Source organism: Punica granatum, chromosome 2, assembly GCF_007655135.1.
Source record: "Punica granatum isolate Tunisia-2019 chromosome 2, ASM765513v2, whole genome shotgun sequence".
Classification (NCBI taxonomy): Eukaryota; Viridiplantae; Streptophyta; class Magnoliopsida; order Myrtales; family Lythraceae; genus Punica; species Punica granatum.
Window position 1 is genome coordinate 41,772,697 of NC_045128.1, and position 18,792 is coordinate 41,791,488.

Sequence of the window (18,792 nt, forward strand, 5' to 3'; positions counted from 1 at the left end):
CCTGGCTCTCTCTCGTTATGTACATAGCCTAGTGGAAATGGAGCAGCGGACCCATTTTCCGGATATTAACCGGAAAAAGTGTAGCTCCTGCCTAAACCGATTGACAATGCCAAATAGAGTTTTTCAAGTTCATGAGAAGCAATTACGCATAGTTCGAATAGCAAAACTTAAATAATAGAAATCAGTAAAGATTAGATAAATCATATATTGAACCGTATGTCAAATTGTTAACGGGAAACAACATGAACAGCTTAACTGATGATCCAAGACCTTTGCCAGACCAGAGGCAGCCACCTGCAGAATCAAACGCCTCTTGCTCAGCTGCATGCGCAATCGATAGCGAAGCATTACCTCAATTAGATGAAAAAAATAAAAATAAAATGTAATATAGTAAATAAAGAAAATTGCAATCCACTTATATATCCATGGCTGCATATTTTTCCACGTACGAGGCCAACGCAATCTTTCAACTGTTGGTGAATATATAGGATAGGGGTAGGACTGATGAAATAATTATTTAGTGATTAGAAGACAAATGAAGATTAAAGCTGGCCACACGTGTCGCCCTAGATGTAACACTGCGGGTCCTAATCATCGATCCGACAGGGACGGGCATAATCAGAATTAAGAATATGGTTTTTCAAAACCCAAAAAAGAGAGAGAGAAAGAAATAATAAATTAGCCTATTATTATTATTATTATTATTATTATTATTTTATCTGATATATTATTTGTTGATTACAAGTGAAGCTCATAAATTAATACAAGGAAATCAAAAGAATAACAAAGGAGTACGATTAATCTCATAATGAGAATCAAATTGTTAGGTTATCATGATAAGACATATGCTGCATGTTATTTGGGTTTGGAAACTTGCGAAATTGTCGCGTCTTGTGCATTTTCTTTAATTTTAGCTTTATATAGTACTAAAAAGAAAAGGAGAGAAATCACTTAAAAGAGGTGTGGACCTCCACAAGGAAAAAAAAAAAAAAAAGAAAGAGTAAAAAGGGAGGTAGGGAGGTATGACAAATATGCACCAACCTTGACTTAGATTGTCCTTTTGTGCTTCCAATAATTCCCCACTAGTCGGTATGAATTGAAAATCACCACTCAAATTGCCGATTAGTACATTAAAGCAAAGCTGCATCCGGTTATTTGATCATTTCCCCTTTCCTTGCGCCTTCAAAGGCAATGCAACTCTGCTTCCGAGTGGCGCCGTGGTGGCCCACTACTACCCAGGGGGGAAAAAATATAGTACCCATATGAATCACAGCGATCTTACTCATTATAAGTAAGAATCCATGGATCACTCGTGATGTTGTGAGGTTAATTTTCTACTTTCAAGCATTGTAATTAGATATTACACCGTCACGTGACTGAATAAATACTCAATGAATATATATTTTTTAAACGAACGCATGCATATGATTTCAGTATTGATAAAATTCAATCATGGAGAAAACCCTTGTAACACAAAGCGAGACGTTGGTCAAAGAGTAGAACCAAATGTGTGCATTAAATACGTCAAAAATATAGGTAACGAATTTTGGCCGATCATGCCAATATAGGATGTGATATCGAAAAAGAGAAGACATCAAATTTGATCATGAATGTCCCTATGTTATCTTCGCTTTTCTTTGGTCTTTGAGTTTTTTTTGCAGTAGCACACTTGCTGCAGCAAACGAAGGAGTTTCGTAAAGTTCTACTGAGTTTATAAGTGATTGGGATAATACGCCTAACTCAAAAGTCTAAACTAATAAAATGGTAAACTGGATCGTCTGTGATTGTCTCGGTATATTTGTGATACGGAATCCACATCCTTAACTGGGCTAATAGCCAAAGACAGGGCTGGGGTTTCGGATTGGTAGAATGTTCTGAGAGTTCGTAAATATAATTGTTTTAGTTTTACCATTGAAAGCAACATGACTGAAAACATTTTGAAAAAAACTCACTTCAGCAGCATCCATCCTCTTGGCAGGATCTGATTAGTCCTTCCACTGTTTGTCTCCCAGCTGAGGGCACCTACGTCCCAACTACCTCTTCTAATTCCCCTTCTTTCTTCTACTGAACCCTCTAAATTCGAATTCCTCGTTAGTTTCGTACTTCATGGACATGATATTAAGGAGGAAAGGAACGAGAACCGAGCGAAAAACGGCGACAGTTTCATGGTCCTCCGCACGCATGCCTAACCTTGTGCCATTCTTAATCTTCTTTCTCTTGCCTTTCTTTGCATTACACTGTTCTGCCAGAGATACAGTGACTCTAGGTAGCCCGATCAGCGACAAGCGCGGAGATACTCTCATTTCTTCGGGTGGAGTCTTCGAGCTGGGGTTCTTTTCCCCGAATGGCAGCGCCGGGAAGAGAAGATACGTTGGGATCTGGTACTACAGCTCGACCCCACGAACTGTCGTGTGGGTTGCTAACAGAGATGACCCGGTTTTAGACTCTAATGGAGTTTTCTCCATCACCGAAGATGGTAACCTCGGAGTACTTGACGGGAGTGGACGTTCTCACTGGAGCACCAATCTTGGAACATCATCCTTGTCATCGTCACCGACCTTGAAGCTCATGGACAGTGGGAATTTGGTCTTACGGAGGCAAGAAAATCGTTCGGCTAAGGAAATGATTCTCTGGCAGAGTTTTGAGAACCCGACTGATACTTTTCTTCCCGGAATGAGGATGAATGAGAACATAACATTAACCTCGTGGGGAAGTTACGATGATCCTGCTCCAGGAAACTTTACGTTCGAGCTAGATGAGGAGGAAGAAAACCAATATATTGTGTGGAGGAGATCAATAAGGTACTGGAAGAGCGGGGTCTCGGGCAAATTCATAACCTCGGATGACATGCCATATGCTATCTCGTACGTCCTATCCAACTTCACTTCCAGTGTGGGCCAAAACAACTCTGTTCCTTACATCACTTCCTCTTTATTTGATAACACGAGGCTGATAATGAGTGTCTCGGGTCAGGTTCAGTACGTTAAGTGGGACTCGCAGAAGATTTGGTCCTTGATCTGGGCAGAGCCGAGGGACCGATGCAGTGTTTATAACATGTGTGGGAATTTTGGGAGTTGCAATAGTAATGGTGATGTAGTATGTAAGTGCTTGCCCGGGTTTGGGCCTGCCTCCCTGGAATTTTGGAGCTCTGGGGACTTCTCTGGCGGCTGTATCAGGAAATCAACACTTTGTGGGAAGAGCGCGACCGGCGACACTTTCCTTAGCTTGAAGGGGATGAAAGTGGGGAAACCCGACTCGCAGTTTGTAGCCAAGGATGGAATGGAGTGTAGGAGAGAGTGCCTTAACAATTGCCAGTGCCAAGCTTACTCCTACAATGGAGATGAGGACTCGCGCGTTTGCTGGATTTGGACAGAAGATCTCAACAATCTTCAGGATGAATATGAAGATGGTCGAGATCTTTATATCCGGATGGCAGTCTCTGACTTAGGTAAGTGATACTAGATCCTGCTTGACATATATGCTACCATTCGATTTTGACAAAGTGTTCCATGTTCTGCCTGCATATGCCTGATGTACATTTCAGTAACATCGGCCTTTAAATTTAGATGACAAAAAATTGCTGAAGATGATACGCTTATTCTTGCAGAATCAACGGATAGAGATTGTCTGATTTGTGGAGCAAACCTGATCCCTTACCCTCTCAGTACTGGAGCGCAATGTGGGGACCCTGCATATCTTAGTTTTCACTGCAACATCTCCAGCGGACAACTGAGCTTCGAGGCACTGAGTGGGACGTATCAGATCACGAGAATCAACCCCGAATCACGCAAGTTCTTCATCAAATTGGAAGCTGATAGTTGCAACAATGAGGATGATAGCAAAGTCTTGCAGCTCAATGAATCTTCGCCTTTTCACCTGACTCGTTGGTGCAATGCTGACAAGAACAGTGCTGGCTCTGGAAATCTCATCGGACGTGGAGATGAAGTGGAGATTACTTGGGACCCACCGCAAGAGCCAACGTGCAGCTCATCCTTGGACTGCAAGGATTGGCCCGACTCAACTTGTCATGAAACATTAGATGGCAAGAGAAGGTGCATCTGCAATTCGAAATTCCGATGGGATCCTCTCCTCATAAATTGTACTCAAGGTAACCAACTCTATTTGTGCAGAGTGGCCTCTAACTACGAAACTGTATTACTTGTTGAGCTGGGTTCAGGAAGTTAGAAACACTTCCTGCATTCCAGCCAAGATTTTATGCTGTAAATATTAATGCAGATAAGAAGCTCGGGGGACCATCAAGCGAAAAGCTGCCATCGACCCTGATAGTCATTGTGATATTTATCAGTTCTGTCTTTCTAATTGTTCTCTTGGCTATGATCGTATATCTCTATATACAGAGGAGAAATCCTTCCAAGAGGCCAGGTAAGTACCGATCAGTACATTGTGTCATAATTGTTTGAAAAAGGGGAAATAAGGCTCAAAGCTTGAATAGCTTGAGGAGACTAAACTATTGAGCTGATCCATATGCAGAGAACTGGGCAAGCATTTGGAGACACTCCGCCCCTAACTTGTACAACAACGAGAGACATGTGAAGAGCTTCATCGACTCTGGTCGGTTTAATGAGGATGAGACTAATGGGATTGATGTTCCGTTCTTCGATTTGGAAAGTATTTTAGCTGCCACAGGTAATTTTGCAAATGCAAACAAGCTCGGGCAAGGAGGATTCGGGCCTGTATACAAGGTAATTCCAATACCTTTTATCTACTTTGAAGCTCATTCGAGTAGAGGCTCGTAGTTAGAGAGTTACCTTTGAATTGCTATGGCAATATGTCTGGCAGGGTAAATTCCCGGGAGGACAGGCGATTGCTGTCAAAAGGCTGTCAAGTTTCTCCGGTCAGGGTTTTGAGGAGTTCAAGAATGAGGTTGTGTTGATTGCGAAGCTTCAGCATCGGAATCTCGTGAGACTTTTGGGTTATTGCGTGGAAGGAGATGAGAAGATGTTACTATATGAGTACATGCCCAATAAAAGTTTAGACTCCTTTATATTCGGTTAGTCTTGAACGAACTCCATGCAATTTTAGTGGGAAAATCACACACGGATCAATTTACTCACTCACCATTACCATGGAAATGGATTAATTATCTACCTCGCAGATCGCACTCTCTGCATGTCACTGGACTGGGTCATGAGATACAAGATCATAGCAGGGATTGCACGGGGACTTCTATATCTTCATCAGGACTCGAGGTTAAGGATCATCCATAGAGACCTGAAGACAGCCAACATCCTGCTAGATGAGGAGATGAACCCAAGAATTTCAGACTTTGGGTTGGCAAGGATAATCGGCGGTAAAGAAACTGCAGAAAGCACAAACAGTATTGTTGGAACATAGTAAGCTTAAACCATTCCAACACAATATATTCAGAAACTCTACTTTTATTATGTGCTATATGACCCAATGCCTTTTCGTGCAGTGGCTATATGTCCCCTGAGTACGCATTAGACGGCTTCTTTTCGGTCAAGTCAGATGTTTTCAGCTTTGGTGTTGTGGTGCTTGAGATAATCACTGGGAAAAGAAACACGGGATTCTACCACTCCGAGCAAGAGATGAGTCTTTTAGGCTACGTGAGTTGCGATAATTTTCTTATACATTTCTTGCTACTGCACAGATTGAACCGGGAAATTCTGAACTGCAAGGATGACTGAATCGAGAAAGAAACATGACATAAAAATTTGTTAAGTAAGAGGGCTTCCTATGAGAATGCATCAGAAATCCATAAAGCCACCAATTCCATCATTAAATAGGATGAATGTCCTGTCGTTACGGAATCTTGACAATGTCTAATACAACTTGCTAATTTTACTAGGCATGGTTGCTGTGGAAAGAAGAGAAGGCGCTCGACTTAATGGATACTGCTCTCTGTAAGAGCTGCAATGTAAATGAATTCCTCAAATGCGTGAATATCGGGTTGCTGTGCGTGCAAGAGGATCCAAATGATCGTCCCAAGATGTCAAATGTGCTGTTCATGCTCGGGAGTGAGATTGCGACTCTCCCGAGCCCTAAGAAGCCTGCATTTGTTGTTAGGCGATGCCCCTCGAGCAGAGCTTCATTGTCGAGTAAGCTGGAAACATGTTCCCACAATGACCTGACTGTCACTCTTAAAAATGGCCGCTGATGAACCAACGGAGTGTTATTGCTTTATGATTAGATCTTTCCTTTCCCTGGTCATCCGATTGTTATATTTTAGTAACTGTAAATCATTCATCTCGCGGCCTGTATTTTGGTTCCTCTTCTCTTATTATGACATTTTTGAGAGCATCGTCTTTGCGACTAATTTGATAGTCAAAATTGTATCGAACTTCATTGGAATGTAACCGAAGAGTATTCAACCATTGACATTTTCACTTTATGAAAGCGTTGGGCCGGCCATCCCCACTGATTGAAACTGAACGTTGCCTTGGGCACATTTGAACACAATTTTGGTGACGGAACGAACTTTGCGAAATCCGGCCTAAGTGTCAACAATATGTCAGAACTAGAGTTGAACCAAACCATGAGTCAACCCCACAATCTGGCCAAAGTTGACCGTATAAAGGCAGTTCCTGCGAGTACACGTACGCGTATAGGACACGTATCGTACTAGGCAGGTGAGATCTGTTTGCACCCTTCCTAATCCAGCCTGCCTTCCATAGGGTTGCCTTATGTTGAAGGGAATGTGAACTGGAAACTTCATATTCACATTTCATTGCCTAAATCAAGAGATTTTGCCCATCATAAAGCTAAAGGATCAATCGATTATTCATATACATCAAATGGCATATTATTAGAGTCGTGCTAGTGCGCAATCGCCAATAAAAAAAATAATTAGATAAAGTCGATGCCTTATCAACCGGTGTATGGTGACAGCTAAGATAAACAAGATAATCGAGACCTCAATCCGAAAATGATTTGAATCGTGACAGACCGATTTGCTTTCTTGGTCGATTCTGAATTGTGCAATAATTAATTAAAGTACCATTGGCAGTGGCAGCATCTTGGCATCTTCATGGTGGCATGTGAACAAAAATTAACACCCTGTAACCAAGCATCCGGGCACTGTCTCGCAAAGTCAGAGGGGTATAATCGTCCTCTCACCCCCTTCACCTCCCTACCTTGATCTCCCCCTCTCCCCACTCTAACGAATAATTTGAAGCTGATGGGACGGAGATGCCCCCGACACGGACTGAGACGACAGGCAGGCACCCGCAGCTCACACGGACAGAATCAAACCTTGGACCTGTTTCATTAACTCTGCCTGTCCCTCCGCTGTCATGCTCCTTCCACGAAGCCCTTTCTCTTCTCTCTATCATCTCCTTTATCCTCTTCCCCCTCGTGTATGTGAGTGTATATATATATACTCATATAAGTCTCGCACATAATCAGCAATCCAGCCCATCTCCTATTGAGTAAAGCCAACAGTACATTATAAGGAGTCATCAGAAATGGAGGGCGGAGTCGACAAGAGATCGTCAGAAGTGTCATCGCGGTTCGAGTTCGAGGACCTGCTGCCAGTGATGGCGGACAAGCTCGGAGGAGAGGGGCTAATAGAGGAGCTGTGCAATGGGTTTAGGCTGCTCATGGATAAGGACATGGGCGTCATCACCCTCGACAGCCTCCGACGGAACAGCGCCCTCCTGGGCCTCCAGGACCTCCGAGATGACGAGCTCTCTAGCATGCTCCGGGAGGGAGACTTTGACGGTGACGGTGCCCTGTCTGAGATGGAGTTCTGTGTCCTCATGTTCCGCCTCAGCCCTGAACTCATGGACCAGTCCAGCGCATGGCTTGATCAGGCCCTCGAACACGAGCTCTTCCCACAGAGATCTTGAGAAGAGTTGAACATACCCCTATAGGATTTGGAACTTGCAGGGATCTTTGTATTTAGTTCGCCCTCTTCAATTTCCTGTCCATGTCATGCTTGTGTTTGCTTCTTCGATCTCAGAGGAAAAAAAATGACAGTATGAATGAAATGATCCACTGGAAAGGAATGTCCATAACTCAACTCCTTAACTAATAATTGCAGTCCGGATATATAGATATCCATATGGTGATTATGTTATAGAAAATACAGGTATTTCGTGAAACAATGTTGTGCGAGTAATGAAGCAGGTCATGGCGCTGCTTCACTTTAATCCGATCAAACTTGGCAACACAGATCTCATTCGTTTTCTGATATTCTTCATGAATTTGGTGCAGAAGCCGATGAAAGGAATCTGATCTCGATAGCTAAGGAATAAAAAAGATTCTTGGTATCTGATCTGATTAACATGACAGCAGCATCAGAGTATTGTTGCTGATCTAGGGAAAAAAGTCCTGTGCCACAAGATAAATCGATACAAACATTACTAGAAAGGTCACGAGTCATTCATGGCGGTCTACATACGGAAGTGATCCGCGGACTGTCTCTTTGTCCAATGATGTAGATTTGCTCTCTTTGTAAATTTTCAAAAATTGACTCTCGCTGTGATACAATATATGGTCTCACCATGTGTTGTTGAGCAGCTTCCCTCGACGGCTTGGACTTCTGAACGGAGGAAAGTCGAATTGCGGTCTGATCAAAGGTCAATAGGAAAGATTTGAAAGTGTGAGCTTTTGAATGAATAGCCAAAATAACTTGTCAATGCCACTGTTCCATTAAAATTGTTCAAACCTTCACACGCACACAAAATGTGTAGTTTTCTTTTTTTTTTTAGGGGGGGATGAAAATATATATGCTTAGTTTCTTACAAGCCAAGTACACGTGACACCTACCTCCACAGATCATGAGGCGACTAGTTGGAAGAAACAAATTCAAAGCACTGCATTTTACTGAGGCATGCATTGCTCAAGAGGGTGTCATCTGATCATATGGCAACTCGGGCTGTCAGTGCAACTACACGTATGGAACTCGATAGCTGGTTTCGATTCAAAGCATTACTTGGGACCAGTTCCAAACCAAACCGCTGATTCCTTCCTCCATGGCTTTGAAAAATTGAGCATGGATGCAGAGGAGCTTTCCCATTCAAAACCTTTGCTTGCAGCAGTTGGGGAAGATGGAATCCTTTGTCGGGCGAAAAACCCAAAGAATGGACCAATTCAGTCAGCAGGAGATGATGAGTTTGAGTTTCCAAAACTTCTTTACCGTAAAATGCGTGCGTTGACTTCTCTTTTTCCAAGAAAAGAAAAAGTGTATGTGTATCCACCATTTCCAATTCGTTGACCAGTTAGTCCATCTTACTATTTCCTACCATTTCTACCGACATCCTTAACGTTCCTCAATTGAGAGATTCAGGCTTTGGGAACGGAGTTTAATTTTAGAATTATGATTTTGATTTTAACTCTATCCACTACACAACAAAAATACACATTTTCCAAGTCAAATTTATAATACAATCTCATTTGTCCTTTTCCAAAATCAAAATTAAAATCAAACTTTGTTTCCAAACGCACCCTCAACTTTTTGGACAGGCATTTTTCATATTGGGCTTCCGTTGCTGGCCGAGTGTTTCAGTTTTGGTAGATACTGGGCCTCATTTGGTCCATTGGGCTCTTGATGAGCAACTCTCGTGTCTGATGAAATCTAACATGTGCTTTATCTTATCTTGTGTACACACACGCACACACACAAATATATTATTTGGGGGTATTCTTCCTTGTGTAACTACCAATTTATTTATTGACAGGGAGGATGATGAGGGCCCACACACTGATTTGGCAAGTTTCTATTGCTACTTCCGCATTAAGTAGATTTGTATGCCGTTAAGGTAGGACGAGCTAAGATTTTTTTCCAAAAAATGAAAGAGATATATATATATATATATATATATATAAAGCAAAGTCATATTCATGTCAGTCCTTTATCGTGCTGCAAAGCATGTGCCTCGAAGTTCTGTTCAGGCAATAATAAGCACTTGTATTAATTTTCAAAAAAAAAATGGAGTAAAAAATAAGCACGTGCGTTTTAGTTACTCGATCGAGAGCATCATTGACTCTTAAATCGCTGATGGCATATGCATGGAAATTTTTTGTAGAATGGGAATTGCAGTAGACTGGAACGTATATTAGCTAGTATAATAACTCATACATACACAGGATCATATTCACGTGTCCATTAGATCTACAATCACCAATTATCGAGGTCGAGTGACCTCTAGAAGTTGCATATTTATGTGGTTCTCCATTCCGGGAAGTAGGGCCTCGCCGGTGGATCCACCCTTGTCCATGATCACCATCCACCACCCAGATGGAGGTGGCGGCAACTGGCAAGGTCCCATCAATTGCTAAATCCAAGAAAACGGAAGAAAAAAGGAAAAAAACAACAATAGCAAGAGGACGAGAAACTCATATGACCATTGTTATAATTCTCCCGTTCTATATATCCTCTTCCTATTGATCCATAGCTTTCCATTAACTTGTCTTGATTACTTTATTTTGTCTGGGCAAAATGTCGGAAGTTCCTAAGATATTGAGAATGCCAAAGCATTACAGTTCATTGAAGATATTACTACTCGCGCCCGCTGATGTTCAGAAGCAGGTTCTGGCCGAGATATTGTCTCGCAGCGCTGACATCGAGTACCTGCGAGGACACGGTCTCGAGGGGTGCACCAATGTGGAAATGTTCAGGAGTCATACCTGTCGTCATGTTCGAGGATCTAAAGCCTGATATCGACTGTATAGCTGAGGGTGACACTTCACCAATCCTGTGCTCCCAAACCATATCTGAGTTTTCCACAAGGTAATCCTCGTGATTGACGTGCACATCGTCGAGGTGTAAATATTTCAAATACATGAAAGTGATTTCTCGTTCGGTGCGTGCAGTTCCGGGACATCGGGTGGAGAATGGAAGCTGATTCCTACAACCGAAGAGGAAATCCAGAGGAGATTTTTGCTGGATGACCTCGCAATGCCTTTGATGAATCAATTCAACCCTGATTTAGACAAAGGCAAGGCGATGCGATTTACGTTCAGAAAATCGGAATTTAAGACCGCAGGTGGCATAGTGGCCCAGCCACTCTTAACAATCATCAACAAAAGGCGACACAACAAGAACTACACAAGTCCACACGAAGCCATCCTCTGTCAGGACTCTTACCCGAGCATGTACACCCAGTTGCTCTGCGGGCTCTGCCAAAACACCCAAGTGGTTCACATTGGGTCGACCTTCGCTTCCAGTTTGTTACGGGCCATAAAGTTCCTGGAAAAGAACTGGGCCCTTCTGTGCCGTGATATCCGAATGGGTGCGCTGGAACCCGAGATAAGAGACTAGAGTGTCATCAATGCAGTCTCAAGAATCCTCACTCCCGACCCTGAATTGGCGGAACTCATCGAATCAGAGTGCTGTAAGGAATCGTGGCATGGTATCGTTAGACAGCTTTGGCCAAACACGAAGTGCGTGGATGCCGTGGTGACTGGGACTATGTCTCAGTACGTTCCTATGCTGGAGTACTACTTTAACGGGCTACCTCTGGTGTCCTACATATATGCATCTTCCGAGTGCTACTTTGGACTGAATCTGGATCCTTTATGTAAGCCTAGTGATTTGTCTTACACGCTTATTCCCACGCTAGCCTATTTCGAATTCTTAACTGTGAACCGTGACCATGGATTTGACAATGTGGTCTCAAATGAACCGGGGCTTGATCACAAGGAAGATCAACTAGAGGTGGTCGATTTGGTTGATGTCAAACTCGGATAGGAGTAAGAGGTGGTTGTCACCACCTATGCCGGTAAGTTTATTCTTTGTCTACGGTTGTTTTGTTGTAGCAAAATTCTTGTTTCGATAGTGTTATTATTCGTAGCCCCCCTGGTCCAATGGTCCCTGGTTTTGCTTTCATGGTGGATCTCACATGAATATTTGTCGAATAGAGTAGTGATCGTACCTCCTTGTGAGAAAGAGAAATCTTGGAGTCGTTTAGGGATGGCGCTATGAGGGTTTGGGACGGCTATGTTCATACCTGTTAAGAAAAGTCAATCCTAAACCCTTTTCAAACCCGTAAAGATTTTAAATGAAAATTATCAAACCCTTCCCACTGATTTAACAGAAATGCATTGGGAACCCATTTTTCCCATGTTACTAAGTTTGAGAGAAATTTTTGTATAAACTTATCATCATATTTGATTTACAGAAAAATATTTTTATATAACAAAAAGTATTCAAATGCAAAATATAAATTCTAGGAAAATGATTATACGAAAGAAAATAAATCAAAACATTTATAAGTTCATAACTTGTTCACAAACCACAACGCTTTCAAATTCATTACACTAAACAAGTATTGTGAATACTAGAAATTAGAATCAAAAAACAGGAAACAAAAGAAAATAACGAATGCTATTTTTATAAATATGAGTAATATGGAGGGTAATTTAGTTTATTTATGTTTAACAGGTTTGTGATGGATTTTTAGATAAATCTTAAATCCTTCCCAAACCTTACAAGGTTTTGATCTCGAATCCTTAAGCCTTCTCATGACCCAACAGGTAAAACGCGTTAATCGCCTATCAGTGTTTGGGACGGGTGAAATATCCATTTACATTAAGCCGTTGCCATCGCTAGAGTCGTTTGGCCCCGGCGGACCAGTTAATAAATTATGATGAGCCTTATAAATGACCACTTTATGCAGGTCTCTATCGATATAGAGTCGGGGACATACTACGAGTATCTGGTTTCAAGAACAATGCCCCGCAGTTCAAGTTCGTATGCCGGAGAACGTGGTTCTCAGTATTGATTCAGACAAAACTGATGAAGCTGAGCTCCAGAATGCGGTGAATAACGCTTTTGCTCACCTCTAGGGTTTGGTGCAACTGTGATTGACTACACGAGTCGTGCGGACACATCATCAATTCCGGGGCACTGCATCATATATTGGGAGATCCACCAAACTGGCTCGACTTCGACCCCGATACATTCCTCCGTGCTCGAGGAGTGTTGCCTCATCATCGTGGAGTCACTGAATAGTGTCAATAGACAAGGCCGGACCACGGTTAAGTCCATTGGGCCTTTGGAGATAAAAGTGGTGGGGATGGGAACGTTTGACAAGCTCATGGACTGTGCTATTAGTTGAGGTGCGTCTTTTAATCAGTACAAGACACCACGCTGCCTGAAATCAGCATCCGTCATTTGAGCTCTTGGACTCGAGGGTTGTCTCGAGTCATTTTAGCCCAAAGTGCCCGAAAAGCGCCTTGTAGATCGGCCTCGTTCCAGCACTCTCCTGCCCAAACCTTCCTCCTACGAGAAATATCTAATGCGGTTTCATCAGGTCCATGTGTTTGTTCTAAAGCACAGCAGCTCTGTATTATATCTAAACTTGCAGTGTCCTACAGTAAATGAAAGTTTCTTTGAAATCAACATTATTGTTCAAATGTCCTTTGTTCATTGATGGAGTTTTCAGTCGTCCCTTTAAAATTGAAACCCATCCCTTTAACATTAGTACGTGTCTGGCATGTTTTCAGAAAATGTTTTGTTAATGGCAGGTCTCTTCTATGGCGATTTAATACGTGGGTCAGTGTAAGTTTTCATAGCTACCCGACTTCATCAAGCCCATAGAGTTTCGACTTTTATCAAGAATTGATTGTCTCGGGAGCTAAAGAAAAAATCAATCGTTAGTCTGAATAGCGACGAAGACACATCCCATAATTTCACGGACCGACAATAATATCAGCGTCTTTGACCAAATGTGAGAAAAATCACGACAAAATATATATATATATATATAGCATTTCATATCCGCCATATGTGGCTAAGATGTAATCTATATGAAAAATTTGATTTCTAACATTGGGATGGGTAGCTATCATAATAGGGGGCGAAGAGAGAGGAGAGTCACAAGGGTATCAAATAAATTGACTCCTCACCTAAAGATTAGGATGGGTCCAAATGAAAAGGTGACAATCATTTCCTTCAGCTACATAAGAGCTAATGCCCCTCAAATTATTGAGGCCATACCATAACACACATTGAATGCATGGGGCCTATGGGGTTGCCAATTTCAGCGGCCTATCCTTCAGCTCCCCAAATCAAATCCTTGTCTCCCTCTTCTATTTATTTATATTTATATTTTTCATTAAGAGGATATTATATAAAGCCATTAACTTAATAAATGTGCCTATATGAACTAATTAATATATATGGCCTGCATATGTCCTAACTCACACGCTAATCGAATTAGTTTTCACTAATAAGCTTGAAAGTATCCAGAGAGGAGAAGAGGAATGAGTGTTGGACAGCAGGAACATTTATTATATTACAAGAAGTAACGAGAAGAACAAAAAGCCATGAACTATGAACCCAACGAGCACAACATGGAGGCCATGTTGCGCCCCACCATTTTTTTTTCATTCAAATTTACACACGATACCAATCCTTCGAAACTTTCCCCTCTAGTGGTGGTGGTGCACACACTCAGCCGGGGTCACGGGGAACCGGGCTTTGTCGGTGCAGTAGTCATAGATCATGTGGTTGGCCCGAACCCACATGAGCTGGTGGCTCTGGTGCAGGCTCAGCTCCGACACGGTTGGCTCGTCCCACCAGTACCGCTTGGCTCCAGTGCTCATGCATCGCTTGGCATTCTCGGTGGCTGCCACGCTCACGGGGCACTCGCATGCATTGATGTCGAAGCCACGGTACGAGGCCACAAAGGGAGCGTGGGTCCAGTCGGTCTTGACCCGGCCACCCTGAGTGGCCCAGTCGTCAGCATTCCATATCGAGCTGTACACGCCCATGGCCTGGTCCTTGGGGAAGGGGATGCCCCGGTGCTCCAAGTTAGTGTGGACCCTAATCGGGGTCTCATCGACTAGGAATCTGCAAGTCAGCCAAATCAAATCCCATAAGCTCACTGAGAAGCCTAAATAAATATATAATATGACAAAAATTCCAATACCATCAAATGAAATACCATTACCACCAATGGAAGTACAGTATGCATATTACTTTATATAATATAATCAGTTCCAACTTCCTTTGTACGGAATTTCGAGATGCAGATGGAGAACAAACCAAAACAGCCAAACAGGGCAAAGACACTGGACAACCCACTTGTCCTTCGATATATTTGTTCTCTTATGAGACACATACGTTGCTTTTGGTTGCTCTGCCATTTTAATAATGCAATGCAAGATTCCCTCCCCTTTCTCGGGGAAACCTTGTTCCTATATGTGCAAATCAAACTAGACAAACCAAACCCACACTCGCAACACTTATTCAATGGTATCTCACTAATCAATGTTTTAAATAGTAATTTATATATAATAATGGGTGCTTACACTACTTGGCGCTGGTTCCAGAGGAGGGAGTAGGAGTGGAAGTCCTTGGTTGGGTCGAACCACAGGTTCATCCTCTGCTCCCTGTTCCCGACCCCATTAACGTACACGTTGGTCTGCACCAGGTAAGGTTCGCCAGTGGTGTTGCCCAGGAACTCAAAGTCGAACTCGTTGTGGTTCGGCCCTTCCGATGACATCTGTCCCACAGTAAGCACACAAGTTAATACTACCGCGTCCACAACACCACAATCATAACAAGTAGAAAACTCACACGTATAATATTACATAATATTTATTCTTTTCCAATTGTCATTCTTTACTGGATATGCAGCTGATGCATTCGGAGCTCAAGTTATGCAGTGAATGGACTGTTTGACATAATATTATTAAGTATGGAGGAGTTGGGGGACCCAGGTGGAATCGACACTTTGCTGATGAGTTGTTCGTCACTCGTCAAAATTGTTCTTACTAAAAGGCAAAGCAAAGCATCTGATATGTGTCAACATTGTTCTTACTTGCACTGTGAGTTTACGTTCTTCCACATGGTCCACTCGAATTAATCATTAATAAAAGCCAGCAAAATATATATGAACCAAAAATTATAACAATTCATGAAAAAAAAAGAAAGCGGAGGAATCATTCATACGTACTATTAGCATTGAGCAATGAAGTGATTAGATATCAAGCAACTCACATAGAAAGCAGTCACGGTCCCAGCAGAGTCACCCTCCACTAGCTTTATCTGAATGGTGACCTTCCCGAACATGTACTTGCTCTTCGATGAGAACCCAGCTCCTGCGATAATAATAATAATTGATAGAAAAAATTGCAACTTTAATCAGTCCAGATCATGATGATCCCGTTCCCATTTCAGTAATGAGGATAATCTGGAAATGTTTTCAGGATCTAAGGTTTCAACCCCATAAGGAAAAGAACTCATTAAGCTGGCTATTTATGGGGTTATCTTGTCATGATGTTATTATTACCAGAATAGTAGTCGAGCTTGAGCTTGAGGACATCTCCTTCACGGACGTGATGGTCGGCGGCCCAGCCCGGCTGAAAGAGCTCCTCGAACTTGGCCGAGCTGGCCGTACCCACCGCCATTACAAGACCCACAAACAAACCAAACACCACACACATCCTCGACACCGCCATCAGGGCTGAGCTTCCTCAGGCAAATGAAAGGAAGCTTCTTTCTTTCTTTCTCTCTTCTTCTTCAAGAAGATGCTCAGCTCAGCTCACTCTGCTTCTCAAGCACACTGATGAGTGAACTGAGTGAGTGGGGTCTTATTTATAGCCGAGTTTTTTTCCTTGTTCCATTGGCTTCTCCCACACTCACAAGCGAGCGACTCCCACAGGACGTGGGCCCCATGGGAGGGATTGACAGTGTATTGTCGCTAGTGCCACGTTGATTTCCACGTCGGAACAGCAATCTGGTTCCGGTTTTCTTTTTCTTTTAAAAAATGTAGCCGTTACAGTGACCAATTAGCTGGCCGAAGTAGATCAGTGTTGTGTGACTGTGAGAGAGGGAAATAGTACGACATGTAAGTAAAAAGGACGATGAGGGGCGGGGGCCAACCAACGAGGTTCTGCCACGTCCGCAGCTGCACAGCTGTCTCACTGGGGTCTCTAGCTGTCGCCGGGCAAGCATCAGCAATCCCCTCTTGATCGATGCTAAAGGAAAAATTAAAAGCTCACGCCTTTTCGGTGCGTCTCGAATTATTATGCCCAGTTTCCCCTTTTGTTTTTATGTTTTTCTGCCTTTTAATTTTTTTTCCTATCCTTTAATTTAAAATGTGCTCGGTGCAGTCGCAGATCATTTTAGTATTGATGTGCGTATAGTATGAAGTGTCGGGTTTATTACTCAGGGAGTTGTTGGATGTTTAGCCTCCTAGATAGGCGCACTCCGTCGATGTATGGGAAGATTGCCCGGAGCTTGTCTCCGAGATCCGATCATGGGTCATGGGCGAGGAAATCTAGTGAGATGTGTGCAAAGCTGGCTTCCACCTTGGTGATTAATCATTAGTGACTTCCAAAGGGATTATTATGTGTGATAAAATCGGGATATTTATTCCCTTACTAATTACTACCGATATAAAATTAATTTCTCGAGGGATTCATTCGATAACATGTGTTAACGATTAATTGAATCACTTGCATAACATGCAATAAGGACACGTGACATTAAGAGAATGAAGCACATGTTTAATCCATTTTTAAACATGTGGCCTCCAATAGCCTTATCTCCCATTATCTTGCTAATTAACTCACGTTCTCCCTCACTATAAGCATTCTTATCTTCTTCTTGCGTCGAAATTACGCCAAAACTCTGATTGTAAATAGAGGAGGTTTTTGCATATTTGACACGCTCAATTAAACACACAATATTGCTCTGTAGCTTTTATCTTTAGCCCCTTGAGATCCTTATCATAAGAGTAGCGACAATGTAGATGACCCTCAGCTTGTAGTGGCTAGGGTCTCGCCCTAAACAATTCCAGCCAACGCTTATTCGTGGCGACAAGTTTTGTTTTCAACAACTCAGGCTATCATACACCAATGGTGGCTAAGCTCTTCTTCAACGACATCGGTCCATTCGAGTTCGAATCATCCAGGAGGTTAGAGTTCGATCCCGCGACCATTCATCTCGACGTCTCAATACGGTACCAATTCATTCCTTTCTTGACGGTTCGAGCACCCCCAAGGCAAAAATCCCCGGGCCTAAACTACATCGGCATAGTCATTTCCGTTTGGCGTAGGCAATCCTCAAAGGCTATTCGGTTTGAATTTCATTTCTATTTACATGTACTTGTGATGTATTCCTCTCTCAATGAATCGAATTCTAATTTCGTTCATTCTTTTAAACTCACAAGCTATTCATATATATATTTTATACATCATTTCTCCGCATGAAGCCCTCCATTTAATGGAATGCTGAAACAACCCACAAAGATTTTATGTGGAGGGAAAAAAATTCTATAATTTTTTGAGAAATCAGGAAATTGGAAATTGCCTTTCTTCGTTGATTGAAATCCTAATCATGGGTTTGTGTATAATTAATAAGTGCATATCTATTGTGGTTGTAGAATAATGATTAGCAAAAGGTTACCGTATGTTCCATTACTTCGTAATATATGAGCGACCAACATAACTCTACTTTTCAATTTGACTTTAAATAAAATAAATGAATGTAGTAAATAATTGTGTAAAATGAGATTGTGTGTTTGAATAAGATATGAGACCCACTAGTTTGACTTTTCAAATGTGTGTTTTGTTGTGTAGTGTAGAGTTAAAGTTAAAGTTAAAATCATGGTGATTTTAACTTCGAATCCAAACAGGGCGGTAATGATCACCCCTTTTCTCATATATTACTTATTAAAAAAAAACTCCACATAATAGGAGAAAAAAAGAACAAAAGAAAGGCGCCAAAAAGAGAGAATATGCATGATCAGTGTATGCAGGAAAAGAAGAGAGTCCATCCCACGCGCCGGCAGGTGAGCGGAAGTTAAATAAAGTAGGAAAAGAAGAGAGTCCTTCTCACGCGCCGGCTGAGAGCAG

The 18,792-nt window shown here is 42.2% G+C and overlaps 3 protein-coding genes and 1 pseudogene across 5 annotated transcripts; 3 read left to right on the forward strand and 1 right to left on the reverse strand.

Moving 5' to 3' along the window:
• The first annotated feature begins 1,983 nt into the window (after positions 1-1,983).
• On the forward strand, positions 1,984-6,373 carry LOC116197780 (G-type lectin S-receptor-like serine/threonine-protein kinase At4g03230). Of its 3 annotated transcripts, XM_031528025.1 has the most exons (9): positions 2,724-2,864; positions 2,974-3,448; positions 3,608-4,108; positions 4,237-4,383; positions 4,492-4,703; positions 4,801-5,011; positions 5,117-5,354; positions 5,438-5,588; positions 5,831-6,373. In XM_031528025.1, exons 2-9 carry the CDS (start codon positions 3,055-3,057, stop codon positions 6,137-6,139), a joined length of 2,163 nt encoding a protein of 720 aa, XP_031383885.1. In that variant the 5' UTR covers positions 2,724-2,864; positions 2,974-3,054; the 3' UTR covers positions 6,140-6,373. The 3 variants fall into 3 exon arrangements, with proteins under 3 accessions (XP_031383884.1, XP_031383883.1, XP_031383885.1); XM_031528023.1 differs by having other exon boundaries at positions 1,985-3,448; XM_031528024.1 differs by lacking the exon at positions 4,237-4,383 and having other exon boundaries at positions 1,984-3,448.
• A 924-nt stretch (positions 6,374-7,297) lies between these two features.
• LOC116194217 (calcium-binding protein PBP1-like) lies at positions 7,298-8,084 on the forward strand. The gene has a single exon (XM_031522973.1). The coding sequence runs from the start codon at positions 7,446-7,448 to the stop codon at positions 7,827-7,829; it is 384 nt and encodes a 127-aa protein (XP_031378833.1). The 5' UTR covers positions 7,298-7,445; the 3' UTR covers positions 7,830-8,084.
• Positions 8,085-10,440: 2,356 nt separating this feature from the next.
• LOC116196476 lies at positions 10,441-13,769 on the forward strand (annotated as a pseudogene).
• A 422-nt stretch (positions 13,770-14,191) lies between these two features.
• On the reverse strand, positions 14,192-16,515 carry LOC116196477 (xyloglucan endotransglucosylase/hydrolase protein 9). Its single transcript, XM_031526216.1, has 4 exons — positions 16,224-16,515; positions 15,932-16,032; positions 15,241-15,434; positions 14,192-14,779 (listed from the first exon to the last, which is right to left on the reverse strand). The coding sequence occupies exons 1-4, from the start codon at positions 16,390-16,392 to the stop codon at positions 14,359-14,361; spliced, it is 885 nt and encodes a 294-aa protein (XP_031382076.1). The 5' UTR covers positions 16,393-16,515; the 3' UTR covers positions 14,192-14,358.
• Positions 16,516-18,792: the final 2,277 nt, after the last annotated feature.

What these genes read in the sequence shown, in the direction of transcription:
- LOC116197780 (XM_031528023.1), top strand. Translation starts at nt 2,107, where the DNA reads ATGGACATGATATTAAGGAGGAAAGGAACGAGAACCGAGCGAAAAACG. An exon ending in GATGGCAGTCTCTGACTTAG is followed by an intron (nt 3,449 to 3,607) that starts GTAAGTGATACT and finishes TTATTCTTGCAG; the next exon opens with AATCAACGGATAGAGATTGT. An exon ending in GATTCGGGCCTGTATACAAG is followed by an intron (nt 4,704 to 4,800) that starts GTAATTCCAATA and finishes TATGTCTGGCAG; the next exon opens with GGTAAATTCCCGGGAGGACA.
- LOC116196477 (XM_031526216.1), bottom strand. Translation starts at nt 16,392, where the DNA reads ATGGCGGTGTCGAGGATGTGTGTGGTGTTTGGTTTGTTTGTGGGTCTT. An exon ending in CAAGCTCGACTACTATTCTG is followed by an intron (nt 16,033 to 16,223) that starts GTAATAATAACA and finishes TTATTATCGCAG; the next exon opens with GAGCTGGGTTCTCATCGAAG. An exon ending in TGGAACCAGCGCCAAGTAGT is followed by an intron (nt 14,780 to 15,240) that starts GTAAGCACCCAT and finishes GCTGACTTGCAG; the next exon opens with ATTCCTAGTCGATGAGACCC.
- LOC116194217 (XM_031522973.1), top strand. Translation starts at nt 7,446, where the DNA reads ATGGAGGGCGGAGTCGACAAGAGATCGTCAGAAGTGTCATCGCGGTTC.